The sequence below is a fragment of the Sciurus vulgaris genome (genome assembly GCF_902686455.1).
Source record: "Sciurus vulgaris genome assembly, chromosome: 4".
Lineage (NCBI taxonomy): Eukaryota > Metazoa > Chordata > Mammalia > Rodentia > Sciuridae > Sciurus > Sciurus vulgaris.
The window spans coordinates 17780319-17804203 of record NC_136464.1 but is presented as its reverse complement, the minus strand read 5'-3'; the positions used below and the strand labels follow the sequence as shown (position 1 = coordinate 17804203).

The following is a 23885-nucleotide window of genomic DNA, read 5'->3' as shown; positions in this document are numbered from 1 at the left end:
ATAGTCCAATCCAGTAGTACTTGGGTCCCACTGCCCATTGAACTGCATCCTTTTCTGTCACTTCTTAGAAGCCCTTTCCTTTTTGGTACTAAGGTCTGGGGTTCTCAGCAAGAAGTGACCTTTGACAATAATGCACTGAAGACCTGGATAATCTGGCTTGAGACCTCTGTGTTAACAGGCTAGTCAGTCCTTGTAGGAGTCCACAAGAAGAGGTATTGGCTTCTGACTTAGATATTGGCCACCCGACCAAATATAGCAAGAGGAAACCTAATACAGCTCTCCCTGAATTTCTGCAGGCCTTGTAGACACGGAGTGCTCAAGAATCAAAGGCCTACAGGTGGTTAGATGTACAGTGAGCACCGAGGAGCAAAGGCACCTCAGTTGTTGTGGCCCCTCATTGGGGACTGGGTTAACTGCTCTCTGGTTGTGTGATTCCAGTGACTTCTTCCACCTGAAAAGACCTCACCAACCACCTGTAAAAGGTGGTCTGCACGTGGTCTGCAGAGCTTCTTCCATCTCTGGGCGATGTTTCTGTTTTGTACCAATGCCTTGTGATCTTCATGACTTTGGAATTGAGACTGGTGACTAGTGACTTCCACATGGAAAGAGGAAGATGAGCTGTGCCACTTCTTCCAGTGTCTTGCTAGGCCGTGGGAGATACGGGCTGTGCCCACGATTCAGTACGACCTACTGGATCTTGTCTCTGTCTTCACTAGACACTTCAGACTGACTCAGCTTATTTGGTTGTCTTGGAGATATTCTCATCTTGCAGAGGACACTGGCCCCTCTAGGAAAAGGCTGATCTCCAAATGCAGACCTCGGCTCAGTCTGAATCTTAATGCTATAGCTGGAGCCAATTCAAGTGGCCTCTCTATTTTCTCTTACCCTAAATTCAAGAAGTGCTTTTTTTCCTCTTGTCATCTAGACCTTCCTCTTCCTATCTCATTCTCAAAGATTGTGCCAGAAAAGCAAATACAAGGCCTTGTCCACATCCTCCTCTTCCCCTAAAGTATGGGCTTTGTAAAAGGTATGTCTTGTTAAACATTAGCTTCCTGAGCTGAAGGCTGTCTTCTTCATCTCTTCTTCTTCCACTTCTTTTTTTTTTTTTTTCCCTCTTAAGTCCATTGCATAACAGTCTCTTGTTTTAACCGTTCGCCAAATTCTGCACTTCTGCCAGAAGTTACTATGAGTGTTTGAACAGGTAACTTCTACCTTTGGACCTCTGTTGCAACAGGTTCAAAGGTTCCAGGGAGCTTGTTGGACACTCTCAGGACAGGACATAGTGGCTTCAGATGTGACCCAGTCCCGGGAGCTGTGGAAAGGGAAGGGGCGGCTGAATGTGGTGCTGAACCAAGACAGTCAGCTGTGTGTGGGGGCATTTCCCGGACCTGGGAAGGGAGAGTATTCCTACAAGGTAAGCTGGAACAATCCTACCTGCTCTGTTTTATGTCTCTGAGACAGTGAGGCTGCAGGTGATATGGGGGACGAAGGTGGAAGACTTGTCCATTCTCAGTGTCAGACTCTTTCATCATGTGAAATTACATTCAGTTGAGTAATAATCTCTGCTGATTTGTGTAGAAGGCAAAGAAAGAATCAATTAGAAAGGGGTAGAGACATCGACTAAACTAGCAGCAGAAAGAATTGGAAGAGATCATTAATTCCACTAAGTACACTAAATCAATCAAGCCTTTAAAGGTAAAAGACAAAACCAGGATGTGGGTTTCCTTGATCTTCCATTCAGAAATTTCTGTCTCTGGGTAGAAAGGGCCACTTGCCCAACTGCTGATGTCAGAGATTCTCATTTGGAAGGGGGAAAGAGAAGGGACTCTTAGCAGTCATTCTATTAAGCACAGGGGATTGTCTTCAGGATGGTCAGGTAGGTGACCTGTAAGGTAGGTGATACCATCACCATTTCATAGGTGGATTGAATGTCTCTGGGCTGTTAGGTAGCACAGCCTGGGCCACACAGCCAGGAGGTAGTGTGGCTTGGATTCTGGTCCTCATCAATCTATCTCTGCAACCTGCTCCATAATAAAGCTGTTGTGCATCGTCAAAACTCCCTACTCTCTGAAATCTCAATAGTATCACTCCTGTACATAGGATTGCATAGGAACACAGTTCTGATTAGACTTTAGAATAACACAGACCTTTCTGAACTTGAGCATTCAATTTTGGAGAAGATGAATTTTTTTTTTTTAAATAAGGCTTTTTCTTCTGCTGTTCCTGGGTGGTAAAGGAAGATAGGCCCAGAGAAGAGCCCAGTGGTATCAGTGACTGAGGAGTGACATTCATTCTGTTGTTCCCTGTGCTCTTCTGGAGGAATCGGACGGAGCTCCTAAAATTTAAACAAGGTCAAACGTTCCTCCAAGGTGAAATACAGCAGATTATCCTTCATCTTTCCTGTCCAAAAGGAGTTCCTGGAAGGCCAAGGGGCCAGACCTTATATTCTCTGAGATTATAACACATAGGTGTTTTCATCTGGGGCTTAAGGACCCCCTCTGTTGAGAATTAAAATCCTAGTCTAGCACTAGTGTAGAGCAGGCTCCTACTGAGCTTCCTGTGAGTCTTCCTGGAGGGATCAAGGCTGGGAAAACACCACTTAATTCTGCGGGGTCTGTAAGGTGGGGTGGGAAGGGATACAGAACCTATTATTTCTGCTTCCACATCCGGGGATGGCAGCTTCTGCTGCCGCAGCCTTAAGCAAATCAAATGAGACCACTTTAGATCCTGGTAATACTGGGGAGTGAGAGGTGGCCAAGTACACTTTTCACTTCAGTTTGAAGGTACAAGAGGCTGAGTGATGTGTCAGAGGAGGAAGAACCTTGTCGACTTTGCTGCTCCCTGTCCCTGTCATTCTTGCCTTGCTTGTTTATTTTGCTGGTTTTGTGAGAACAGCTTTGGGGACAGAGGCCAGCAGCTCTGGGGTCTGGAGAGAGGGGTAACTTGGAGCAGGGGGTGACACAGTCTCGGGACGGATCTGAGGGTGGAGGTCCCTGAGGCTGGACTTTCCTGTCTTGCAAATTTAGCAGGGACAACGTCACCTCCGCTTCTCTGACACTCGTCTGGGGGCACCTCCAGTCGTTTTAATTTGGCTTTTTGGTCTTGGTTGAGAGACAGTCACACAGGGAACAGGGTGGATTGCGTGGCTGCAAGCTGGCTTTTGTTTCAGCCCTTAGGGGCTGGGGTTAAAGGCTTTGAAATCGAGCCAGGGTAACTTTGGCGGCTCCTCTCTCCTGGTCAGATCGCTTCCACTTTCAGTTGTGAAAGAAAAACCAGGAAGTGAGTCCCGAGCACGCTAGAAAGCCCGGCCATGGCCTCACGCAGGACAGCTCGGAGCAGGGCAGACCTCAGGGCGCTCTGAGCCAGGCTGCCTGCCTGCATGGACGCTCGGAAGCCACCCTGTCCCTGGAGGAACCAGGGGTGAGGAGAAAGGACAGGGACTCGTTCGTGTTCCAGGAGGAACTTGGAGCCAGGAAGCCCCGTTCGCTGGAAGCACCAAGACGATCGGCCCCACACAGGGTAAGGGGAATATCTAGCGGTGTCATTAGCAAGGGGTCCCGTGAGCATGTGACAGAGGCAGCCTGGCCCCCGACTCCAGCAAAGCAACTTGAGTTCTAGAGCTGGCTGGGTCCCACGTGCAGATCATGCGCTCTCCACCAGGGGCTCCAAGGACCACCTTTGAGACCCCTGTTATCAGGAGGGGCGAGGGAAAGGAGGAGTGGGGGACATGGACAAGACTTCCTCCTGCACCTCTTGGGCAGGTGACCTATAACAGACCTCTTTTGGAGGGCCTGAGCATCGGGCACGTCTCCCTGTGCCGGGCTGGGGTTACCCTCCTTTTTTCTCAGTCTTTGACTCCCTCTTATGGTCAAAGCTGATGAACAAAGTTGGATTTCTTTTCAGGGGTAGGGCCACAGGTTAGATCTAAGATGAACTGGAAGGATCTTCAGGGAGATAAGGAAGGGGCTTCACAGTTGGACCTTAGTTACCCTCTGTGGTTAACAACCTGGACACTCCAACTTGCAGGTGGTTCATATTCTATCATAGAGTGTTACAAAGTAAATAAAATAAAATAGAAAATAGAATGAGAAATTAAATAAAAAATAAAAGATGGATTTAGTTTAAAAAATAAAAGTGAAATGATCGATTTTGCTCGATTCTTCCCTCCACACTCTAGCATGGAGTCGCTCTGGGCTGGTTCCCTCCAAGTGACAGGCATTTGAGGTGAATATGGAGTAGGTCTGGAAGAGGTCTGTGCTTGGCACAGAGAACAAGCAGATAATAGAGATAGCAGTTGGTATGTAGTGAGATGCTGGTGCTGGGGGTGTTAGCAGCATTCAGGGAAGGCAGGCCCCAGATAAACATGCAAATTAATTTTAAAAAGGAAAAGAAACACTATCCAAATCAAACCAAATGTTTTAGCCAAGCATTTCACTAGATCCTTACCAAAAAGAGTTTTTTTCTCCCAAGCTACATCTTAATTTTCAAGGGGCAAGGGCACCTACACAAATATCAGCACAGCATATTCTACCTAAATGCTTCACATGCCCTGAGGCCACAGGTCCAAGGAGGTGGGGGTTAAGGAAGAAAAAAGAACTGTGGGTGAAGAGAGGAAAGATGAAGCCCGTGGAGTACTAGCACATAGTAGGTACACTTATTTAAGGAAGACGATGTTTTGAGATGGGTTGTTTAACCATTTTATGGTTAGAAAAGTAAAATGGTTCAGAGACATGAAGCAACTTCCCCAAGGTCACATAGCAAGCAAGTTATCAAACTGTAACAGGCAAACTGATGCTAAAACATGTTGTTTATCCGCTCACATGCAAGGTTAGCCTTCCTTCAATTTTCCTGGCAATTTTAAATTTTAAAAAACTTTTCATGTGTGATGATCTGGACACATTTATTCACATATTTGTCAAATGTTTCAAGTTGACTTTTTTTTTTTTTTTTTTTAGAAACACAAATATTACATCGACCATTCTTCCAACATTTTCTATTGGCAGCACCATACTTAGTGTTCTCTGGGGTCTTTATCTTTTGATCTTCAAGACTGTTCTGTGAAGTAGATACTTTGTCATAGAGGAGACAAATGGGGCTTAGACATAAAGACTCAAACTATGGTTCAATTGGATATGAAATTTGCACCCTGGTTCATTTTGTTCCAAAGATGATCTGCACCTCCATTATTGATGAGTTTGGTTTAGTGCACAGGCTGAAGAATTAGAAACTGGAAGAAATAAATCTTTTAAAATCCTCCCACCTTAAATCCACGGAGACAGAGAGTAGACTGGTGGTTGCTGGTGGGCAGGGAGGGAGGAATGGAGAGTGACCGCTTATTGGTACAGGGTGTCCTTTTGGGGTGCTGAAGATACTGTGGAACTAGATGTGGTGGTGGTTGCCCAACACTGTGAATGTGCTAAATCCACTGAATTGTTCACCTTAAAATGGTTCATTTTTTGGTTATGCGAATTAGGAAGAAAGGAAGGAAGGAAGGAAGAAAAAAATGGAGGGAGGGAGGAAGAAAACACTCCCACCTCTGGGCAGGTGAGTTCCCAAACAAGGACTTGGCAATTTTTTGAAACCCCGGTGTGCAATGCCTGCCCTGGCTGTCTCACAGGCCTGGCCAGCAGAAGTTGGGGCAGCCAGAGATGACGCTTGCCCTGGCCGTACCCTGATCAGCAAGGCTGGCCCCAGCCACCCGGAGCTCAGTCAGTCTCAGGGCTCTCAGGATATTCCACTGCAAATGCATCTAGGTCTGTTTCTCCCTTTCATAACCTCACATCCTGTCATCAGAAATGGACTCTCTCATTTGCTCTTCCCCCTGGTACAGGGCCTGGCTCTTCCTGGCTTCTCATTCCTGATGGTTGAATAAATGAGGTTTTGGAGTTTGGAAGGACAGACAGTCCATGAACAGCTATCATAGGCCATGGTGTCAACGCTGGTGGTGGAGCTGGCTGTAGCTCTCTTGGTCTTCTCTAAGAGCTAGGGGGTTGTGAGTGGCTTCTGGGAGGATGCAGGAAAGGGAGGAAGGGTGACTCAGATAGGCCATGGCTCCTCCAGCTGGAAGAGTTCTGTTTAAATAGAGCGAGGAGTTGCTTAGACCTTTGCATTTAAGTGAAGACCATGCTCATCTCTTAACTTCTGGAACATCTCCATACAGAACATCTGATGTTGACAAGGACTAGACAGTTGAGGTAAATGGAAGAGGAAAAAGAAAGCTATTCTTTACTGAGGACCTACCATGTGCCTGACGATGTGCCAGGTTACCAGACACTACACACACCGTACCCTCTCTGTGTGCCATTGAGGGACCCTGATGCTTAGTGACATCAAGTAACTATCCCCAGGTTCACACACCTGGTAAGTGGTAGGGCTACTGCTCTAGTATCTAAAGCTTGCTGCTTATACTTTGAGTGGTGATTCTTGACCATTGGTCTGGCCCAAGTAGCATTTGGACTGATTCTGTAGAGAATCGAGGTGGAAGGGCCTCTTTTACAACCTCTTGCATCACCCAGTCTTTACCCTGCCAGAGCTGACGGGGACCTAGCACTTTGTCCAGCCTATCTTTTTACAGACCCTCTTATCACATTCAGGGGCCTTGTGATACTGCATCTCCTTAGCTTATTTCTCTCATAATCTGCTTGGTCAGCAAGAGGGCTGGGATGCCCTTTGTGGTGTTCACCTTGACAAGGTTTTCCTCAGGGTGGGGCTGTTGGACTGCGGTTGGTTTGAAGCACAGCGATGGATCAAGGTTGGCTGTATCAACCTGGAGGCCAGAGGGATTTGTCACTTCCGGCCACCACCCTATGGGTGGCTCCACCCCTATTGTAATGGACTGAGTGGAGAGACCCTGGTATCTGACTTAACAAAGGGTGACTTGGTAAATACCACTCAACCTGGCTGCCTCAAGTGTCTTGGTGTTTGCAACTCAAACTGACTCCAGGGTACAGTGATCTCACCAGGCCCCAGATACTGTCTCATTCATTCATCCTTCTTCCCCCCGCCTTTCAACTGACAGTGGACCCCTCCACCTCCATTAGAAATAATTCTTCACTAAATGTCCCACTTTTCCTCCATTCATGCTTCTACCCACATCTGGGTGTTTCCCTTCCCATCCACCTAGGTTCAACCAACCGAATGTGACCACTGGTCTCTCCACGAAGGTGGATCAGACACAGACAACAGTTGGAAAAGATGATTTGGTGACAGTGATGCTGGTTGGAATCAGAGTTGGCTTCATGGGTGTGATCATCATCTTTGACTGTCCCTGGAAAAGAGACTGTTGGCCATAAAACCAGGAGATGGAGGATCACACGTCCTTGAGGTTTTAGCCTTCCATACAGCCATTTTACTCTATTCCCAACTACACTGACCGCTCTTTCTTCAAACTCACATGTTCTTCCCACACACTGACCCATTCTGGAAGTCTGTTTCCTATTAAGAGAGATCCAGAAGCCCTGAGAGGTCAGGAGCTGTTTATCTAAGTGTCTGTCCATCAACATGTGGCACAGTATTGGACACACAGGTCCAGGATCTTTGTTTGCCTTGTTGCACAAGTAAATTGAAAGTGCAGAAGGCACACACCCCTCATCATATGCATATTTCTCCAGTCTACCAAGGACTGCCGAACTGAGGTCCATCCCACAGAACACTTGTCTCCCTGTGAATTGGCATTATCTCCTTTGAGACTAAGAACTCCAAGTGTGCTTTCTCCAAGCTGCACACAATACCTGGCACATAGTAGGTTCTCTCATGCCCAAGTGCATGCATTGTGAATGAGCCTCAGCCCCACTCAGGTCGGGAATTAGTGTAGCCCCTGCTGGTGTGAAGCCCCCGTCTATGGCATTCCTGAGGGAGATTCAGCTGACAGTGTCCCTCCGGGTGTAGGAGCACATGGTGTTCCTTGTGGGCTTGAGCTCTGCAACCGGTTTCCTTCAACATGCTCCCCTCCCTGGTTGCCTTTCTCTGAACTTCTGCCAATGGTAAGCAAAGGGAGGTGACACAGTACCCATGGGTTCCCACTGTACCTTGGGCTTCATGCTGGACGTGTGGGAACCCAGAGGCTAGGACACCTCCCGCCAGTGTTCACAGCACAGGGAGGCCTGCTGTCTCAGAGAGGTCCACTGAATCACAGGAAGCCTCGCTGAGACCCAGACCCGAGGAAGATCTCATCCGGCTCCATTTTCACAACCCTCCTGCGCGCTAGTTCCTGTAGCTTTTCCTGTGCGACTCGGCAGTAAAGATACCACCCAAGGCTGTGCCTGGAGGCCCTGCATGATTCATTATGGGTGCTTACTTGCAGCCAGGAAACCATCCCAAACCTAAATCTCGCCCTTTCTCTGTCACTGTCTTACAAATTGAGCTGTTGGGCACAGCCTAGCAATTGGCTGGAAGAGAGAGATGGGGGAGGTTCATTACTTAGCTTTTTAATTTTCCTTTTAACTATTTAAACAATCACAGTGAATTTTTCCACGGTATGGAAATTACTGCTCAGCTACCCACTAGGGTTTTAGCTGGGCTCCCTTTGGAAGTGCCTCTCCTTCTGACTGCAAGTCAAGTCTTCATGGAAACGACTAGGAGACCATTTTCTTATCTGTCTGGGGACATGCTGTGTGCTTCAGAGAAGGCTGGGAACCAGGGACCGGGGTGAGGAGAGCAAACCTGTGTCTGATCACCTGGCTAACATGTGGTGGTGGCCTGAGTGCCCAGGCACTGGTGAGTGGTTGGAAAGGTGCAATCTACAGGTTCAAAAGTCAGGACCTTACCCCAGCTTCACTTCTCAGCTACCTGGAGTTAATGTCGAAAGATGCATATTCAGGGCCCCTTTGGCCCTATGACTCAAATTTCACCTTTGCTTTGGTTTCTTATCTACTAGAAAAATGAATGAAAAAGTGTTCCACCGCCAGAGCTGCTGCCTCAGGCTGGATTGCTGAGGTAGGGATGCATTTTACGCAACAGCTTGAGCCCTTGCAAAGGCTGAATGTGGAATGTATTTGGGGTCATGGGAGAGCTGTGCTTGTAGAAACAAAGCCAGGTGTATTCACATATAATGCCCCAATCAAGGTGGTGGAACTTTTTAAGTGACCTGCCTGAGTCAGAGGTGGGATAATATGGAGTTGAACATATTAATGGTTGGTAAACAAAACGCATTTCAGGTTAAGCAATACATACACTCAAGGGTTACTTTTCCAATAAGACCTTCTTGTACCTCCCTAATTAAAGCTCACCCTCCTGCTATGTCCCCATTCCCCTTACTCTATCTTATTGCTGCTGTTCCATAATTCTCAAATAATGAAATTCAAGTTCAAGCTTGTTGTCAGTCTTCTCCAGAGAAGATAATCCCATGCAGGCTGACTTTTCACTGCTGCGTTCTAGGCATCAGGAATGATGCCTGATACCCAGTCAAGCCCTTTTACATCTTTTGATTGAATACCCAAAACTTTCTTGAAAATACATTCCAAATTTCTCATCTTCCTTCTGTCTCTTCCCATGAGGATTAACCTTTCAGAAACACAAATGCATTCATAATTCATCATAATCAGAAGCATAACTGTGTACAGTTGCTTTTCCTTCCTACTTGGCAATAGATCCTGTACTCTTCTTCTATCAGTATATATAAATCCATTTGCCTGCCAAGACTTCCATTATGTAGAAGTGCTACAGTCTATTTGGTTCCCCACCTACAGGCAGGCTTTCCCGGGCTCTTGCATTCCCAACAATCCTATAGCTTTAATGATGACAAATGTCATAGCTAAGACTTGAGACCAGCTAGCAGGTGTAGTTCTAAGCATTCACCCATTCAAGTGTTCTTTAAGTCACAATGACAGCTTTATGAGGAGGATTTTATTAAGGTCAATTTGCAGATGAGAAACCACACAGAGATTAGGATATTTGCCTCTGGTCACAAATAAGATGGTCAAGCAGGGTTTGAGCCCAAGTACTCTGACTCAAGAGCCTACATCCTTAATAGTACTTTATGTATGACATCCTTAATAGTACTACATCCTTAATAGTACTTTATGTATGACATGTGATGATGGATTTTATAGAGCTGATGCCTTTCTACAGGATGAATTGATGGTAGACTCATTATGTCATAGGGCACGCATTCTTAATTGTGGTAAAGGGACAATGGGCACATCTCTAAGTGGCTGCAGCACATTTACTATCCCACCGTTAATGTTGCACTGTTTAATCTCTGCTAATCCAAGGGGTAGGGTAAAGGCATTTCATTTAAATTCACATTTTTAAAAACTGGAAAGCAAAGTTGAATGTCTTTCCCTAATTTTAAGTAGCTGATTTGTTTTCCTGTGAACTTAGTTTAAACTTTCTGCCTTTGTTTTATTGGATTATGTTTTGTTTTAATTGACATCTAATAAGCAAATTGACATCTAATATGGAAATTAGCATTTTGCCTGTCTGGAATATTTGATACTTTCCCCAGTTCATCTTTTGTCCTTGTATCTGGAACCTTTTCTGCAAGGCAAATTTTTAAAAATTATTCAGTAGTCAAACTTGCCAACATTTCCACTTCTAGATTTTAGGTTTTATGTCTATCTTAAAATCTTCCCCATAACAACATTATGAAAAAATTTTTTTTCTGTCAGTTTTTTTGCCCCCAAATATTTTTAGTTTTTGTTGTTTTTATATTTAAGTCTTTGATCCATCTCCCACTTATGTGTGTTGCAGAAGTTAAGACTAAAATCATTTTTATTTATTCTCTCTCTGAATGATTCGCCAGTTATCTCAATACATTTATTGTAAGGGAATTTTATCTAAAATGTAATTTGGTGTATGATAATAATATCTACTGGGTGTACTTCAGGATTATTTTGCTAAATAGATTTATCTATTCATGACTAATAGAACATTTCCACATAGTGAATATTCAAATCAGGTCATGTTTGCCCATTTGCTACCTTTCCAATTTCTACTATTTTTCAGAATTGTATTGATTCCCTTTGTTTCATTTTTCTTGCTGAATATCAGACTTAAATTTTTTTGTTCCCAAGAGAATCCTATTGGTGTTAGAGCTACATTGAGTGAATAGGAGATGGAACATGACTATTTTGGGTATGTCCTTCCATTTTTCAAGCCTTCTAACAGTTGCTTCAAACCTCAAGTTTTTTAAATATAGGTTTTATACATTTATTCTTATATATGCTAATGTGAATAGGATCTTTTTCATGATTTTCAAATGAGTTATTTGTATGAAATAGAGGAAAGCTATTGACTTCCTGGGTACTAGTTTTGGCACCTGGCCACCTTACTAAATTATCTCAGTCATTATAAAAACAATGCTAATTGCCTCTTATTTCCTTCCGGGGGCTTTCAGGATTTCTCCTATCAGCTATTTTGTTGTTGTTGTTTCATTTTACATTTGTATTGGAATACGTGCCCACAAATTTTCTTCTCAGCTCTAACTGAATGTTGAGCTGTTCAATCTTTGAATGCTTTTAAATAGCTTGGGTATCTCTGATTCTTCTTCTTCAGGAATAAGAAAGAAATCCTTAGCAGACTTTCTCTGACTTAGTTTTGTGAAAAAGGATTACTATCTGAAATCATGTTAACCTTTATTTCCCTGGTAGAAGACAACTACTTGTGATACAGGAAATTAAGCTGGTGTTAAGAAATGGTTTACAGAAAAAATCCCTTAGTCCCTAGGCTCTGAGGAAACTGGGTGAAGGATCTTGCAACAGAACACATACCTGGCTCACCTTTCATTGCACATGAAGGACAAGGTTATCAGGTCCTTCCAGGTATGCTTGGGATGCTGTTGGCCTGTAACCTTCTGTTGACCTTTTGCCATCCCTTTGTTCAAAAATACAAACTACGTGGCTGATGACTGGATGGAGGCCTAAAGTGAGGGTGGCAGGACTTTAAGGAAAATAACAATGGAGCAACCAATGGGTTAGAAATGTAAAGCCCAGCCAAGAGATCCAAACTTCCACATGCAGCCTCCTAAAATAACACCTAGTGTGGAAGAATGCATTAAGTCACAGGGTGTGAGAACTCGGGGACTCTTGTCTCCCTTTGGATGATCTTTCTGTCACCACAGGATGAGCCCACACATGCAAGAAAGTAAAGAAACCAATTAAATCCACTGAGCCTATGCCACTTTCTAGAAGGCAGATTTTTAAAAATTCTTATAATTACAATTTATTTATCATAATTGCATAGAAAATAATTAGCTTTCCAGACCTAAAACAAAGACAATTTGCCTTATCGCCTTTAGAATTCTAGAAGCCCAGAGCAAAATAATGATTTATTTCTTGACTAGACTTTCAACCTATTTAACAATGCAGATAACTTCATTCTGATTCCTCCAAGTCTGGGGAGAAAGTTTCATCCTGAGTGGTGTTTGATGTGTATCAGAAATACATTCTTTTCAATATCTACATTCCTAATTCAATACCTTGCCAAAATATTGACTTGGGAGGACCCATCTCAAGATTGGTCAGTGACTTTTTGTGTGTGTGTGGTGCTTGGAATCAAACCCAGGGTTCATGTGCTCTACCACTGAGCCCCAGACTTTTGATGGGCTAAGATTTGGGGGTTTGTGGGTGAGGTAAAATGTGCTTAACACGAGTATTTTAGAACAGATAGTCTACACAGCATGGTGGCATCCACCTCTGATCCCACCAACTGGGAAGACTGAGGCAGGACGATTCTAAGTTTGAGAATAGCCTGGGAAACAGAGAGAGACCCTGTCTTAACATAAAAAATTTTAAAAGGTGAGGTTGGGTTTGTGGCTCTGTGGTAAACTACTCCTGGGGTTCAGTCCACAGTACAGTACCACAAAAAAAAAAAAAAAAAAAGCAGGGGGCAATGTAAACACACAAACAAAAATCACTGTTTCAATTAGAACCTCAGTTCAGTAGGGATGGTGGATGATACAGGACCAGGACTCTTTCAGTGAATAATGTCCTGGAGAAGAGAAAGTCAGATCTGTGATACGGATTGAGGAGGAATGGGCAGCACTGATAGGGTGAGCCAAGAGTCAGCCTCTGAGGAAGTGATGTTTCAGGTGAGACCTCATCCCATAAGAGTTCACAGCCACATCAGGTCTGGGGACAGTGTTCCAGGCAAAGAGATGAGAAAATACAGATTCTGAAGTGAGTCTCTGAGGAGAACACCTACAGCAAAAATACCATCTATTTTTTTCATGAGTGCATTATATTTATACATAAGAGTGGGCTTCATTTTTGCATGATCATACATGCATGGAATAGAACATGCTCCATTCCAGTGCCCACTACTTCCTCTTTCCCTCCTCTTCTCCATCTCCCTGATGCCCCCTGACCCCCGTCCCCCTGACCCCCTTCCCATATTTTACTTGTCTTCTATTTTTTAAAATTGGTGCTTTATATATATATATATAAAAATATATATTTTATACACACACATATATATATAAAGGTAGAATCCTCTGTGGTATATTCATATATGTACATAGCAAAATCCGGCAAATTTCATTCCACTGTTCCTCCCTTTTCCCTCCCTCCTCCTTCCCCATCAATTAACATGATGGTCTCTAGTTCATTCATTTGCCAGCAAATGCCATCATTTCTTTATGGTTGAATGAAAGTGTACTATGTTTATATACCACATATTCTTTATCCATACATCTGTTGACAGGTACCTGGGCTGGTTCCATAATTTAGCTTTTGTGAATCATACTGCTACAAACATTTGTATGCATGTATCACTACAGTATGCTGATTTTAGTTCTTCTGGATTAATACCAAGGAGTATTAAAAGAACTGAGTTATCAAAAGAGATTTATTTTTAGCCTATAGGGATAGTCTGAATAATTCATAGCAATAAACAGAGTTGACCAAAAACTTGAATAGAAGAATAGAAAGGACCTTTTAGGAAATTTTTCAAAGAAAATGAAACTTAATGAAAAGAATGCTTCCCCAGATTCACAAAGGAGCAAAATCCAAAGTTGAATAGGGGATGCTCAGAACCTAGATGGTCCTGGAAGCTTGTAGGGAAGTGTGAAGGTGGAAGGAATTCTTTAGCTGGCTTGGAAATAAAACGTGCTAGGAGTCAGGAAATGAATCACTCTGGTGATGGCTGTCTGTGCCACAGAGAAGCCCCGAAAAACCTCCTGAGCTAAGGGACAAAGGCATGTGTTGCTAGCAACACATCAAAAGGCAAAGAGAGCTCAGCACTCGGGACCATCCTAGTGTGAATTGTGCTTACTCAGCCATGTACAGGTGACCGGGGGTAGGAACCCCCAGACACAGCAGGACAGAACACTTTCCTCTTTTCTTTCCCACAATCACACTTCTCCCTTCCCCATATTTTTTCCCCAATGAAGAGTGACAGTAAAGGGAAGAGGAAATGCCATCACACCAATTTCTTGTAGAGGTTCCCTGGAGCAATAGAACCAGAATTATAATTTGAGTCACCGAGGACACATGACACAAGAGGGGGTGGCTTTCCCTCCACATTTATGTGAGCACATTCGGTAGTGTTCCCAGATTCTAAGGGTCAGAATAGTATCAGGGTGTCCCCATCCACCAATGTTGTGTCCTCGGATCCCATCTGTTCTCAGGCCCTTACTTTCTCCCATCTAAACAGTGACAGTCACATGTGGTTGAAAATCCTCTCTAGTGCTAACGTCATAAAGTTAAAAGTGTGTGTGTGCACACTGTACGTTAAAAAGGGGGAAGGACAACCACAGAAAGGGGAAGAATATTGCAATATTCTGACAAGGTTCTAGTATCCAGGGTATAGAAAGGAATCTCACAAATCACAACACAAAGACAAACAACACTATTTTAAAGAAGGCAAAGACTTCAAGTGAACATTTATTTCTTCAAAAAACAAATATATTATGAATGCAGTAAATACTTCAAAATTCACTCAACATTGGTTAATTCTAATGCATGGATTTTATCTCAATTTTTTAAGAATGTGCATCTCCTACTCAATTTGGATACCTGGTCAGCAACAGGAAACTGAGTTAGCTATCACAGTTGGTAAATAAATACATCCTTCAGTATCTTCTGCAAATAAAATTCTTTCCAGGTAGATGTAGGCAAATCCCTTTCATTCTCCTGAAACTGTGGGCTTAAAGCCTGTAAATCTCTCCTTCATTTGTAATGCAGGGGTCAGTCTCGCTCCATCTGTGAACGATAGGACCAAAATCTGTCTAAAAGGAGCAGTCAAGAATTGACAGACCATGGTCCAAATTAAACAGGGAGATGTGTTCTTATTTATCTCCTGTCTCTTAAAACTTGCCACATGTTACAATTGGTTTTTACAATATTCAGTCCTCTGGGTTATCTAGGGGGGAAAAACTGCAATGTGGTGACCTTGGCCCACATGACTATGTGGTAACAATCAGCTGGGATTGACAGCAGGTGCCCCCTTGAGACCAGTCAAGGATTCTCTGTCCCTTTTATCCCACTGGGTTATCTGCCAGGTTATTGGCCCTTCCTCCTCCCCTCTCACCTCCACCTCCACCACCACCACCACTGAACAAAAGCTTCACCTTTTTAGAAGCTACTTTGAAGACCTTGTAAAGTCCCCTGTTAAAATGTAATTCTGCCATCTGGAGGAGAGGGTAGAAGTCCTTGGTGCCTCAGCTTTTTCCCATAGCCGAGAAGGGGGGTACAGGTAAGGATCTCTTAATTTGCAGGTGGGACAGAGGCCTAGGGGAGAAGCCTAGATGATAAGATCTTACCAGGCTAGTGGCATTGTCCCAGCCTGTGGGAAGAGATTGGGGGCCGAGCACAGAGCAGACTTCTCTCCTTTGGCACTGCCTCTCACTCTGCCAATGTCACGATTTTCCCTAGAGCTATCTCCCTTCCCGGGTTGGAGTGGCTGCCCTAAAAATGGTGTCCTGTATGCTGGCTCTTGAATGCTTTGCCTCCTGGAGTGCCACTCCACCCTACAAGTCCAGGTACCTTGGGGCTCCAAAAATCCCAGCTGTCAAAATCCTGCCAGGTCGTCACAATAGCACCCTTGTTGTTATGTAACCGGCACCTGTGAGGCCTGGCTTTTGTTTTGCCGACTTTTTCTTCCCCTAAACCCAATGTGAAAGGAAACAAGGAGTCGGCCATTATCATCCCAGTCGCTGGAAGTTCAGGTTTCCTTCACAAAATGGAAAAGGACTACCCCTAAGTCAGGAAATAACCGATCAAGGGGCAGAAAAATTCCTGCCCTGCAAAATTTCTAGACCTTATTAGGCTTTCTTAGACCAGAGTTACATGTTCCCCTTAACTGAGAAGTTTCCAGATGCCAGCTAGTGGCAGCTTTCCCAAAGCTCTAAGGGTAGTTATAATCTTGATCTGATAAAACTTTTTATTGGGCTTGTTTTGCTTCTTTGATTTTTGAGTAGGAATGTTTGGCCTCTTCTCTGAAATATTGTTCCACCAAGCGTTGCAGAGAACTTGAAGAATGCAAATTCTGAACTTCATTTGCTGTCATCTGTAAGGTGCCAAATTCAGACTCCTTGAACACTGGGATTAGAATCTATTTGAAAAATTAGGTTGTAATCTTATAGATTTTGAAAGAGAAACAACAATAGGAAATAGTGTGTGAATTTGGACAAGTCACTTTACCCCTTGGGAGCTTCCATTTTCTCTTCTGTGAAATACAACACTGACTGAACTAAATTAACTGAACCATGCAAAAGCCCCAGCCCAGTCCCTGACACAGTTGGCTCTCATTTGCTGCTATGATTATTCTAACGAGGACTGGAAGTAATGAGGCGACAGCTGGAAAAGATGCCTTCAGCAGGGAAATATTCCTAGGACCTGTCCCAAAGTTAGTTCTTCCTATTAGAATGGTTTGAAATTGAACGTGGCTGGAAACTACAGGTTGGGTTGGGGAAGCTTCTGTTGATTTAGTTCCTTGAGATCTGTTCCTGTTCTAAATCTTCAGTGCTTGCCAGGTGTCGAGTCCATTTTCCAGCACACTTTCTGTGTACCTGGCTAATGTCTGCCTCAAGGAAAACTGATTCCTCTGGGCTCCCCAGGGCACAGGGTATTGGCCACAGCCGGTTGTAATGCTGTTGATCTCAGAGAACTTCCTGATGCTCAAAAACAGAAAGCAACGAGCAAAGCATATCTGGCCAGCAGGAAATGTCCTTAGTGCAAAATGATTTATTTCTAAAACCTGTGACGTCTCCTCTCCAGAGCTCTGCTCTTCTGTTTGGTTTATATGAGGGAAATCCAACCGGAAGAGTCCTTCTGACCCTCGGTTGGTCTGGGCTGGGAAAGCTGTCTGGCACACCCTCCTTTACCAGCTTATGTTGGGTCCAGCCGGCCTTCTCTGGGCTCTGTGGGCCAAAAACAAAAGGGCAGTCATTTCTCAAAATTGCCTGGGAAATGATTAACTGGTTTCCTTTGATCCTTTCTGCCTTGTGCCAGGACAGTCAAGTGGCCAGGGTGGAGAACGCACTCTAGTCTTTCCAACATTGCTAAGGTAAATAGTGGAAGCAAAGCCACTAGAGAGATCCAGCTCTATTTGGAGAATTTGAGTGTGTGTGTGTGTGTGTGTGTGTGTGTGTGTGTGTGCATGTGTGTGTGTGTGTGCACACTTCTTTTAACAGAACCATTGAATAAAAAAACGCACTGCCACCTCCTCTAACTTTTTCTTTCTCACTCTGTTTTATTTTTTGAAGGTCTGAATTTCCTGCTGCTATTCACGAAGATGCTTTTTATCTTTAATTTCTTGTTTTCCCCACTGCCAACCCCGGCACTGATCTGCCTCCTGACGTTCGGAGCTGCCATCTTCCTGTGGCTGATCAACAGACCCCAGCCAGTCTTACCTATCATTGACTTGGATAATCAGTCTGTGGGAATCGAGGTAATTTTCCAGTCATCTTTATAGTTTGTCAACATTAATCGAGCACAAACTGCAATTCAAAATCTGGGGATCGCTCAGAAAATGGGCAGATATTAGATGGGAAAGTGAAGTGTTTACTGATCAACAGAAAATCTACGAATTTAAATTTCTATTACTAGCACATTTCCTTTTGAAACAAAATGAAACCACAGCTTGATTGTAGGAGACCGATCATCTAGAGCAAAAACTGGCAAACTAGATCAAAGGCTGGCAAAATATAGCCCTCAGGCAAAATCGACCTTTTTTGTGAAACTGGCAATCTAAGAATATTTTTCACATGTTTAAAAGGATAAGTAAACGAACAAACAAAAAGGACAGATGATATATATTACACTAAGGCTACCTTTTCATTATCTAGCTGTAAAGAAAAAGTTTGCTAGCCATTGGTGCAGATGATGGAGCTGAAGAACATTTTCACAGAAATGACTAAGAATGGCAAAGAAGTCATTTCCTGGAGTTTCATTCCAACTTTGAGTTAATCCTCTCAATTGACTTGAGGCTTCTTCCTTCCAACTCCTCCTCCTTACCTTCTATAATACCCTTCAAGGAGCTGTTTTCCTGACTCCAAGGAAGTCTTCCTTTGCCACTTAGGCTCTTTCCTCTCCTCTTCCTAGGGTTTTCTTCTCAGCATCTCTTGATTCCTCTAAAGCAGGGGTTGGCAAACATTCTGTAAGGGCCAGGATATATTGCCTCTGTCACAACTATTTAATGCTGCAGTTAGAGAGTGAAAGTGTCAGACAATATGTAAGTGAATGAGCTTGACTGTGTTCCAATAAAGCTTTATTTATAAAAGCAAATGGCAGGCAAGATTCAGCCCACAGATTGAAATCTGACAATCCTGTCTCTAAAGCCTCATAGCTGAGAAAACATCTCCTCTGCGATGACTTGAAAATGCCCCTAAAGACTGTGATACCTGCCTCTGACTTTCTAGTTCTGACTTCAACCTTTTTTTTTTTTTTTTTTTTTGATGCTGCAGTCAATCAGGTCTGCACATCTGTTCCCACACGCACACCCACATACGCAACAGCCCCGATCCTGTAGTTCCATCTGGTATCTCTAGATGGGTCCCTCTCTGCTCCCTTTTTCTCCAGCACCATGTTCTCTAGCTGCTCACCAGCCTCTGATTTTTTGCCCTGATGTCTTTGTTCCGGTGATATTTCACTCTGATTTATCTTTCCTTTTTCTCTCCTCTGCCTTATTCAAACCACATGTGATTGGAACATGTCTAGTTATTTTCAAAGTCTCCATAATGTCATTTTTTTTTCTGTAACCTTTCTGCTTCATGCAGAGTTGTTTGCTTGTTTCCCAAATTGTGTTTGTTTTCATTACAGCATGTACATTCCAGTATTACATCTGCTTGGTTTTTTTTCCTTCTTACCCAATCACATCCCCAAAACCCTTGTTTATGAAGTGATCAAGGGGAACTATTTTGTCTTAACTCCCATCTCCAGTGTTTGTGTAATGCCTGGAACACATAGTATACATTTAGTTCATGTTTAAACTTGACATAATTTTTTTTAAAGATGCAAAACTATGTGTATAATCGCTCCTCTATTCACACATATGTCAAGGGGTCACCAAAACATAATTGTGACAATTTTCAGATTATAAAAACATTGAATGGTAAAGAGAACATTTCTGTAACCTCAAAAGTCAGCATTTACATTCTCTTCCATTTAAGTCATTACGGTTTTAGAATGAGTAGAGACTTGGACTTGGCCTAAATTCAGTCTTGTGTCCTAGGGAGGAGCACGGAAGTGTACTTACCAGAAGAACAATGAGCTGATGCACTATTACTTCCCAGATGCCAAGACAGTGTATGAAATTTTCCAAAGAGGACTTGCTGTGTCTGGTAAGCCTGGCAGTCTGGCCTCACCCGGTGGAGTCTGAGGTGGGGGTCTACCTATCTTCTCCTTCCCTGTCTCATTTCTAAAACCCCAGATGTTCAGATGCCACAATTCAAGTAGAATCACAAAGTATGAAGCAGAGGCAATATTAGCACAGGATCGGGATATATGCTGGAAAACAGTCTAGGAATGATGTGGGTTTGAAACCCACTTTTTCATTTCTATCTCTATAACCTAGCACTTTGCTTCTCTGAATCTGTTCCTCACATAACACAGGAAGAAATCTTTCTGTCACACTGTCAATAAGGAGTTGAGACAGTGATGTGTCACTGTTCATTCTGCTGAACTTGCCAGCACCTTATGTTGTTTAGGAATATGCTCTTCAGGAATGTACTTCCTTGTATTTGCACCTGGAGCATTTGAGTCAGGACTAGCTGTGAGGACTGACTGTCACCTGTCATTGACTCCAGTACAATACTCCAGGCCCACACTGCCACACTGAGTATCACAGAAAGCATTTTTCTCTGGGCTTTCTGGACTTTGATAAGTTCATTTGGAGCAGATCAAGGCTTTATGTCTCTATCATTGCACACAATGCTAGGCACCCATGTTTCCTGGCTTATCGTTCTCTATACTTTTTTCTTCTAGGTCACATTGTGCCAGGTGTAAGTCTGCCTAGGTGGCCTCTTATCCCTCCCTTCCTTCTGCCTTTTAACTATGATTATGATGATATTAGAAGCCAACTCCCATCAAGTGTTAACTATGCAATAGGTACTGCACATGTATTATCTACCTAACCTTCCCTCAACTCTAGGGGTCAGCTACTGTCACCCCCATTTTTACAGATGAGGAAATGAAGACTCAGAGATTCTAGGGTATTCCCAAGGTCATAGAACTAGAAAATGTTGGAGCTGATACTGAAACCTAAGTCTGTCTGACTAGATTGTTCTTCTTGAGGTCACTCTTAAGTGTTTGATAAAAAGTTACTCCTCCAGAAGGTGAAAGTTTTATTTTAAAGGAAACATCTACTGAAGCCTCCATAGGGGCCCACGCAGAGTATTCATTTAGACTTCCATGCAAATAACAAACACAAACCAAACCGAACTTTGGTTTCTTTCCTTCTTGGGCAGCTGAAGATAGAAGATGGTTGAAATAGCACAATTTCCTTTGGGACTTTCTGTTTTTAGAAGTTTTATTCATTGAGCATGTGTTGTTATTGTGACCCAAAACAAGTCATTTAGCATGTGATATGTGGCACATGAAACACCTCATTTAGGATTTTTTTAATACTAAATTAAAACTGAAGTAGAAATATTAAAATGGTTTCTCCAACCAGATGAGGGGCACATGCCTGTAATCCCAGCTACTTGGGAGGCTGGGGCAGGAGGATCACAAGTTTGAGGCCAGCCTGGGCTGTGTAAGGAGACTCAAACTCTAAATAAATAAAAGAAATTGTTTTTTTTATTTTTCTTTCCTTTTTTCTTTTTCTTTTCTTCCCCACACCGTATCTGTAAAATATCTTCTTATGCAAGCAGGCATGAGAAGTGATTTGTCTGCTTCCATAGAAAAATGGTATTTCTGGGGAAAAAAAAAGAAAAAATGACACTTCTGGTTTCATCCGGGGCTGAACACACCAGTCAGAATATATTCTTTTAACTCCTATCCAATAATTCCTCTGTGTTGAGAATCACCTTGGGATATTATTTAAATCATATATCTTCGGGTTCCACCTTGGTCCCACTGGATCAGAATTCAAGATGGTGAGACCTGACAAATCCCAGGTGTGTTGAAAATACAGAGCTCAGGGGATTATGCACATCAGAGTTTAAATCCTACTTAGCTTAGGGGGACGATTTGGTCCAGAAGTTGTGAGTGGGTGAACTCTTTGGAGATGACCACATCTCGGAACCAAATCAGGTCTGAGTTGAAGTTAATCGAAGGCTAGGCAGCTGCCTAGTCAAGAGTTGGGCTGATGGTAGACTAGGGTAGAGTGTAATGAGATCTGAGCTGTAGCCCCTTTGAGCCAATTATTTGACTTGCTTCTTGGACAGGAGCCTCTCCTAGCATTTGCATTTATCAGGAAGCAATAAGGAGATGTAGTATATTTCTTCCATATTCATCAGCTCTACTGCTTACTGGGCAAACTTAAGAAAGCTTAAGTCCTTCATAATTCTTAGTGCCAAATGGGATGATAATCACTGGAAAGACCAAAAGAGTAACTCTGCCTGGCAGGCAGAAAGCATTTAATAAACAGCTCTCGGCAGTGACTAAGGTCAGGATAAATGAGCTCACTGGTAGACCACCAGAGGTGCACAGTTCAGGAACAGTGGTTCTGATGGACTGCCTGATCGTGACCTGCCAGCTCAGGAACAGAACAGCCTGACTTTACTTCTGGGGTTTTTATGCAGCTGTTTCAACAGGCAATTAAAAAAAAAAAAAAAAAAAAAAAGAATGTTTCCTGTGGACAGTCTCTTCATTCACTTTTTATATCTCTTTAATCAGAGTAGCTATCTCTTTCCTGCTTTCCTTCCTTTTTGCCTCCGTCACTTGGTCGAGAGGTTCATTTATTTGCCTCTGAGTTCCTAGTAACCCTCCTCTGAAAGCTTCCTTTTGGCAAGACCTGAATTCCTCTCAGCAATTTGGCTAACTCCTCTATTTAAAATTTCCTTCCCTTCTATTTTTCCATTAATAACTTGGCCCTACTCCAGCTTAGATGTGGAGGCTTCTTAACCACCCACAATGGTTCCTTAGCCGAATACCACCGCTCCCCTGGCTAAGCTGGAAGAGTGGAGGTAACTACTTTTGTAAGTAGATGTTCCCAGACTTATTTTAAATTTAGATAAAACCGAGTGGCTGAGTTCAGAAGTTTAATTCTCTTATTGTCACTGCACTTGCTGTTAAAGACACTTAGACTTTAATGTCTCGAACTGGTCAAACCAGAAGACATTTTTATTTACTGTCTGAGTGGATGATAAAACTTGATATGTTGGTGGGAGAAAGGTAGAGAATCGTAACTACTCTACCAGGAAGTGTGGTGCCAATGACAAAAGCCCCTCTCTTCTTCCCAAGCCACTTATTTCATTCCAGAGGATTGTTTTAGGAAAACGTTCTAAATTTGAAGTTATCAATTTGAAAGTATTTATCATAGTATTATTTGGAGTACCAAACTTGGAAGTGACCTAAATACCCACAATGAGTTAAAGTCAGTAGAACCCTTCATCAGGCTGACCTTGAAATCTCTACAGAGAAGTAACATGTGAATATTTATATCAAACCAGGAAAGAAAGCAGGACACCAAATTATTCATTCCAAATATGCAAATGAGCATAACAATAAAACAATGCAAAGGAACGATGAAATTGTGGTATTTGTGTGATCGTAATGAACATTCATATTTTGTTTTTTTCTGTATTTTTACAAGCATATATTTCTTTTATTGTAGGAAAGCTTAATCCAAAATTATTCAGTACTGGCTGTTGGTGTTTACTTGTAGGCTTTTATTTGGCCACTTTATGTGGACTAGGCCATATAGTGTTACAAACGTTTTGTTACATTTCCTAATTGTTTCTAGTATAGTTTCTAGACTCTCTGCATTTGACAAACAAGTACTTACTGCCTTTGAATTTCCTGGACTTACACAGAAGCTCAGATTCTTGCTGGATTCATCCTTCATGTCTTGTCTCTTCTGGATCCCTTTTTATCTTCTCTGATCCAAGGAATCTGCAAGTAGAGTTGAAAAAAAAAAAATTTTTTTTTTTTTTTTTAATGTTTTCAGACAATGGACCCTGCTTGGGATACAGAAAACCAAACCAGCCCTACAGATGGCTATCCTACAAACAGGTGAGCCAGGCCCATGGTTTTTAAAAACTTGTTTTGCTCTTATAGTATCCTGAGCTAATTTAGTTGTTTTATCTTGACCTCTTCTCTTTCTTTCCTCTCTTCTCTTTTGTAGGTATCTGATCGAGCAGAGTACCTGGGCTCCTGTCTCTTGCACAAAGGATATAAGCCAGCACCAGACCAATTTGTTGGCATCTTTGCTCAGAATAGGCCAGAGGTAACTATGTTGAAGTTGAAAAAAATTATTTCCCCCCAATGCAGCATTCTGCCACTCGCTGATGGCTTACCAAAACTATTTTAAAATTTTATACTGCTTATTCTTCTACCTGAAGGAGC

General features: G+C 42.9%; 1 protein-coding gene and 1 long non-coding RNA gene across 5 annotated transcripts in view; one reads left to right on the top strand and one right to left on the bottom strand.

Annotated features, from left to right (window-relative positions):
* Positions 1-1282: 1282 nt before the first annotated feature.
* ACSL5 (acyl-CoA synthetase long chain family member 5) overlaps positions 1283-23885 on the top strand; it is a 40368-nt gene continuing 17765 nt past the window's right edge. The window contains exons 1-5 of one of the 4 annotated variants that reach the window (XM_079137513.1): positions 1283-1414; positions 17642-17826; positions 19609-19717; positions 23488-23552; positions 23665-23766. In XM_079137513.1, coding sequence (XP_078993639.1) covers positions 17671-17826; positions 19609-19717; positions 23488-23552; positions 23665-23766 — 432 coding nt within the window. In that variant the 5' untranslated portion in view covers positions 1283-1414; positions 17642-17670. Of the gene's footprint in view, positions 1415-3075; positions 3520-5398; positions 5545-17291; positions 17443-17641; positions 17827-19608; positions 19718-23487; positions 23553-23664; positions 23767-23885 lie in introns of those variants that run through there. The other 3 variants (XM_079137512.1, XM_079137511.1, XM_079137514.1) reach the window with 3 other exon arrangements.
* LOC306659783 lies at positions 12684-16694 on the bottom strand. The gene is made up of 2 exons (XR_013763434.1): positions 13400-16694; positions 12684-13362 (listed from the first exon to the last, which is right to left on the bottom strand). It is a non-coding gene; the product is annotated as an uncharacterized lncRNA (long non-coding RNA).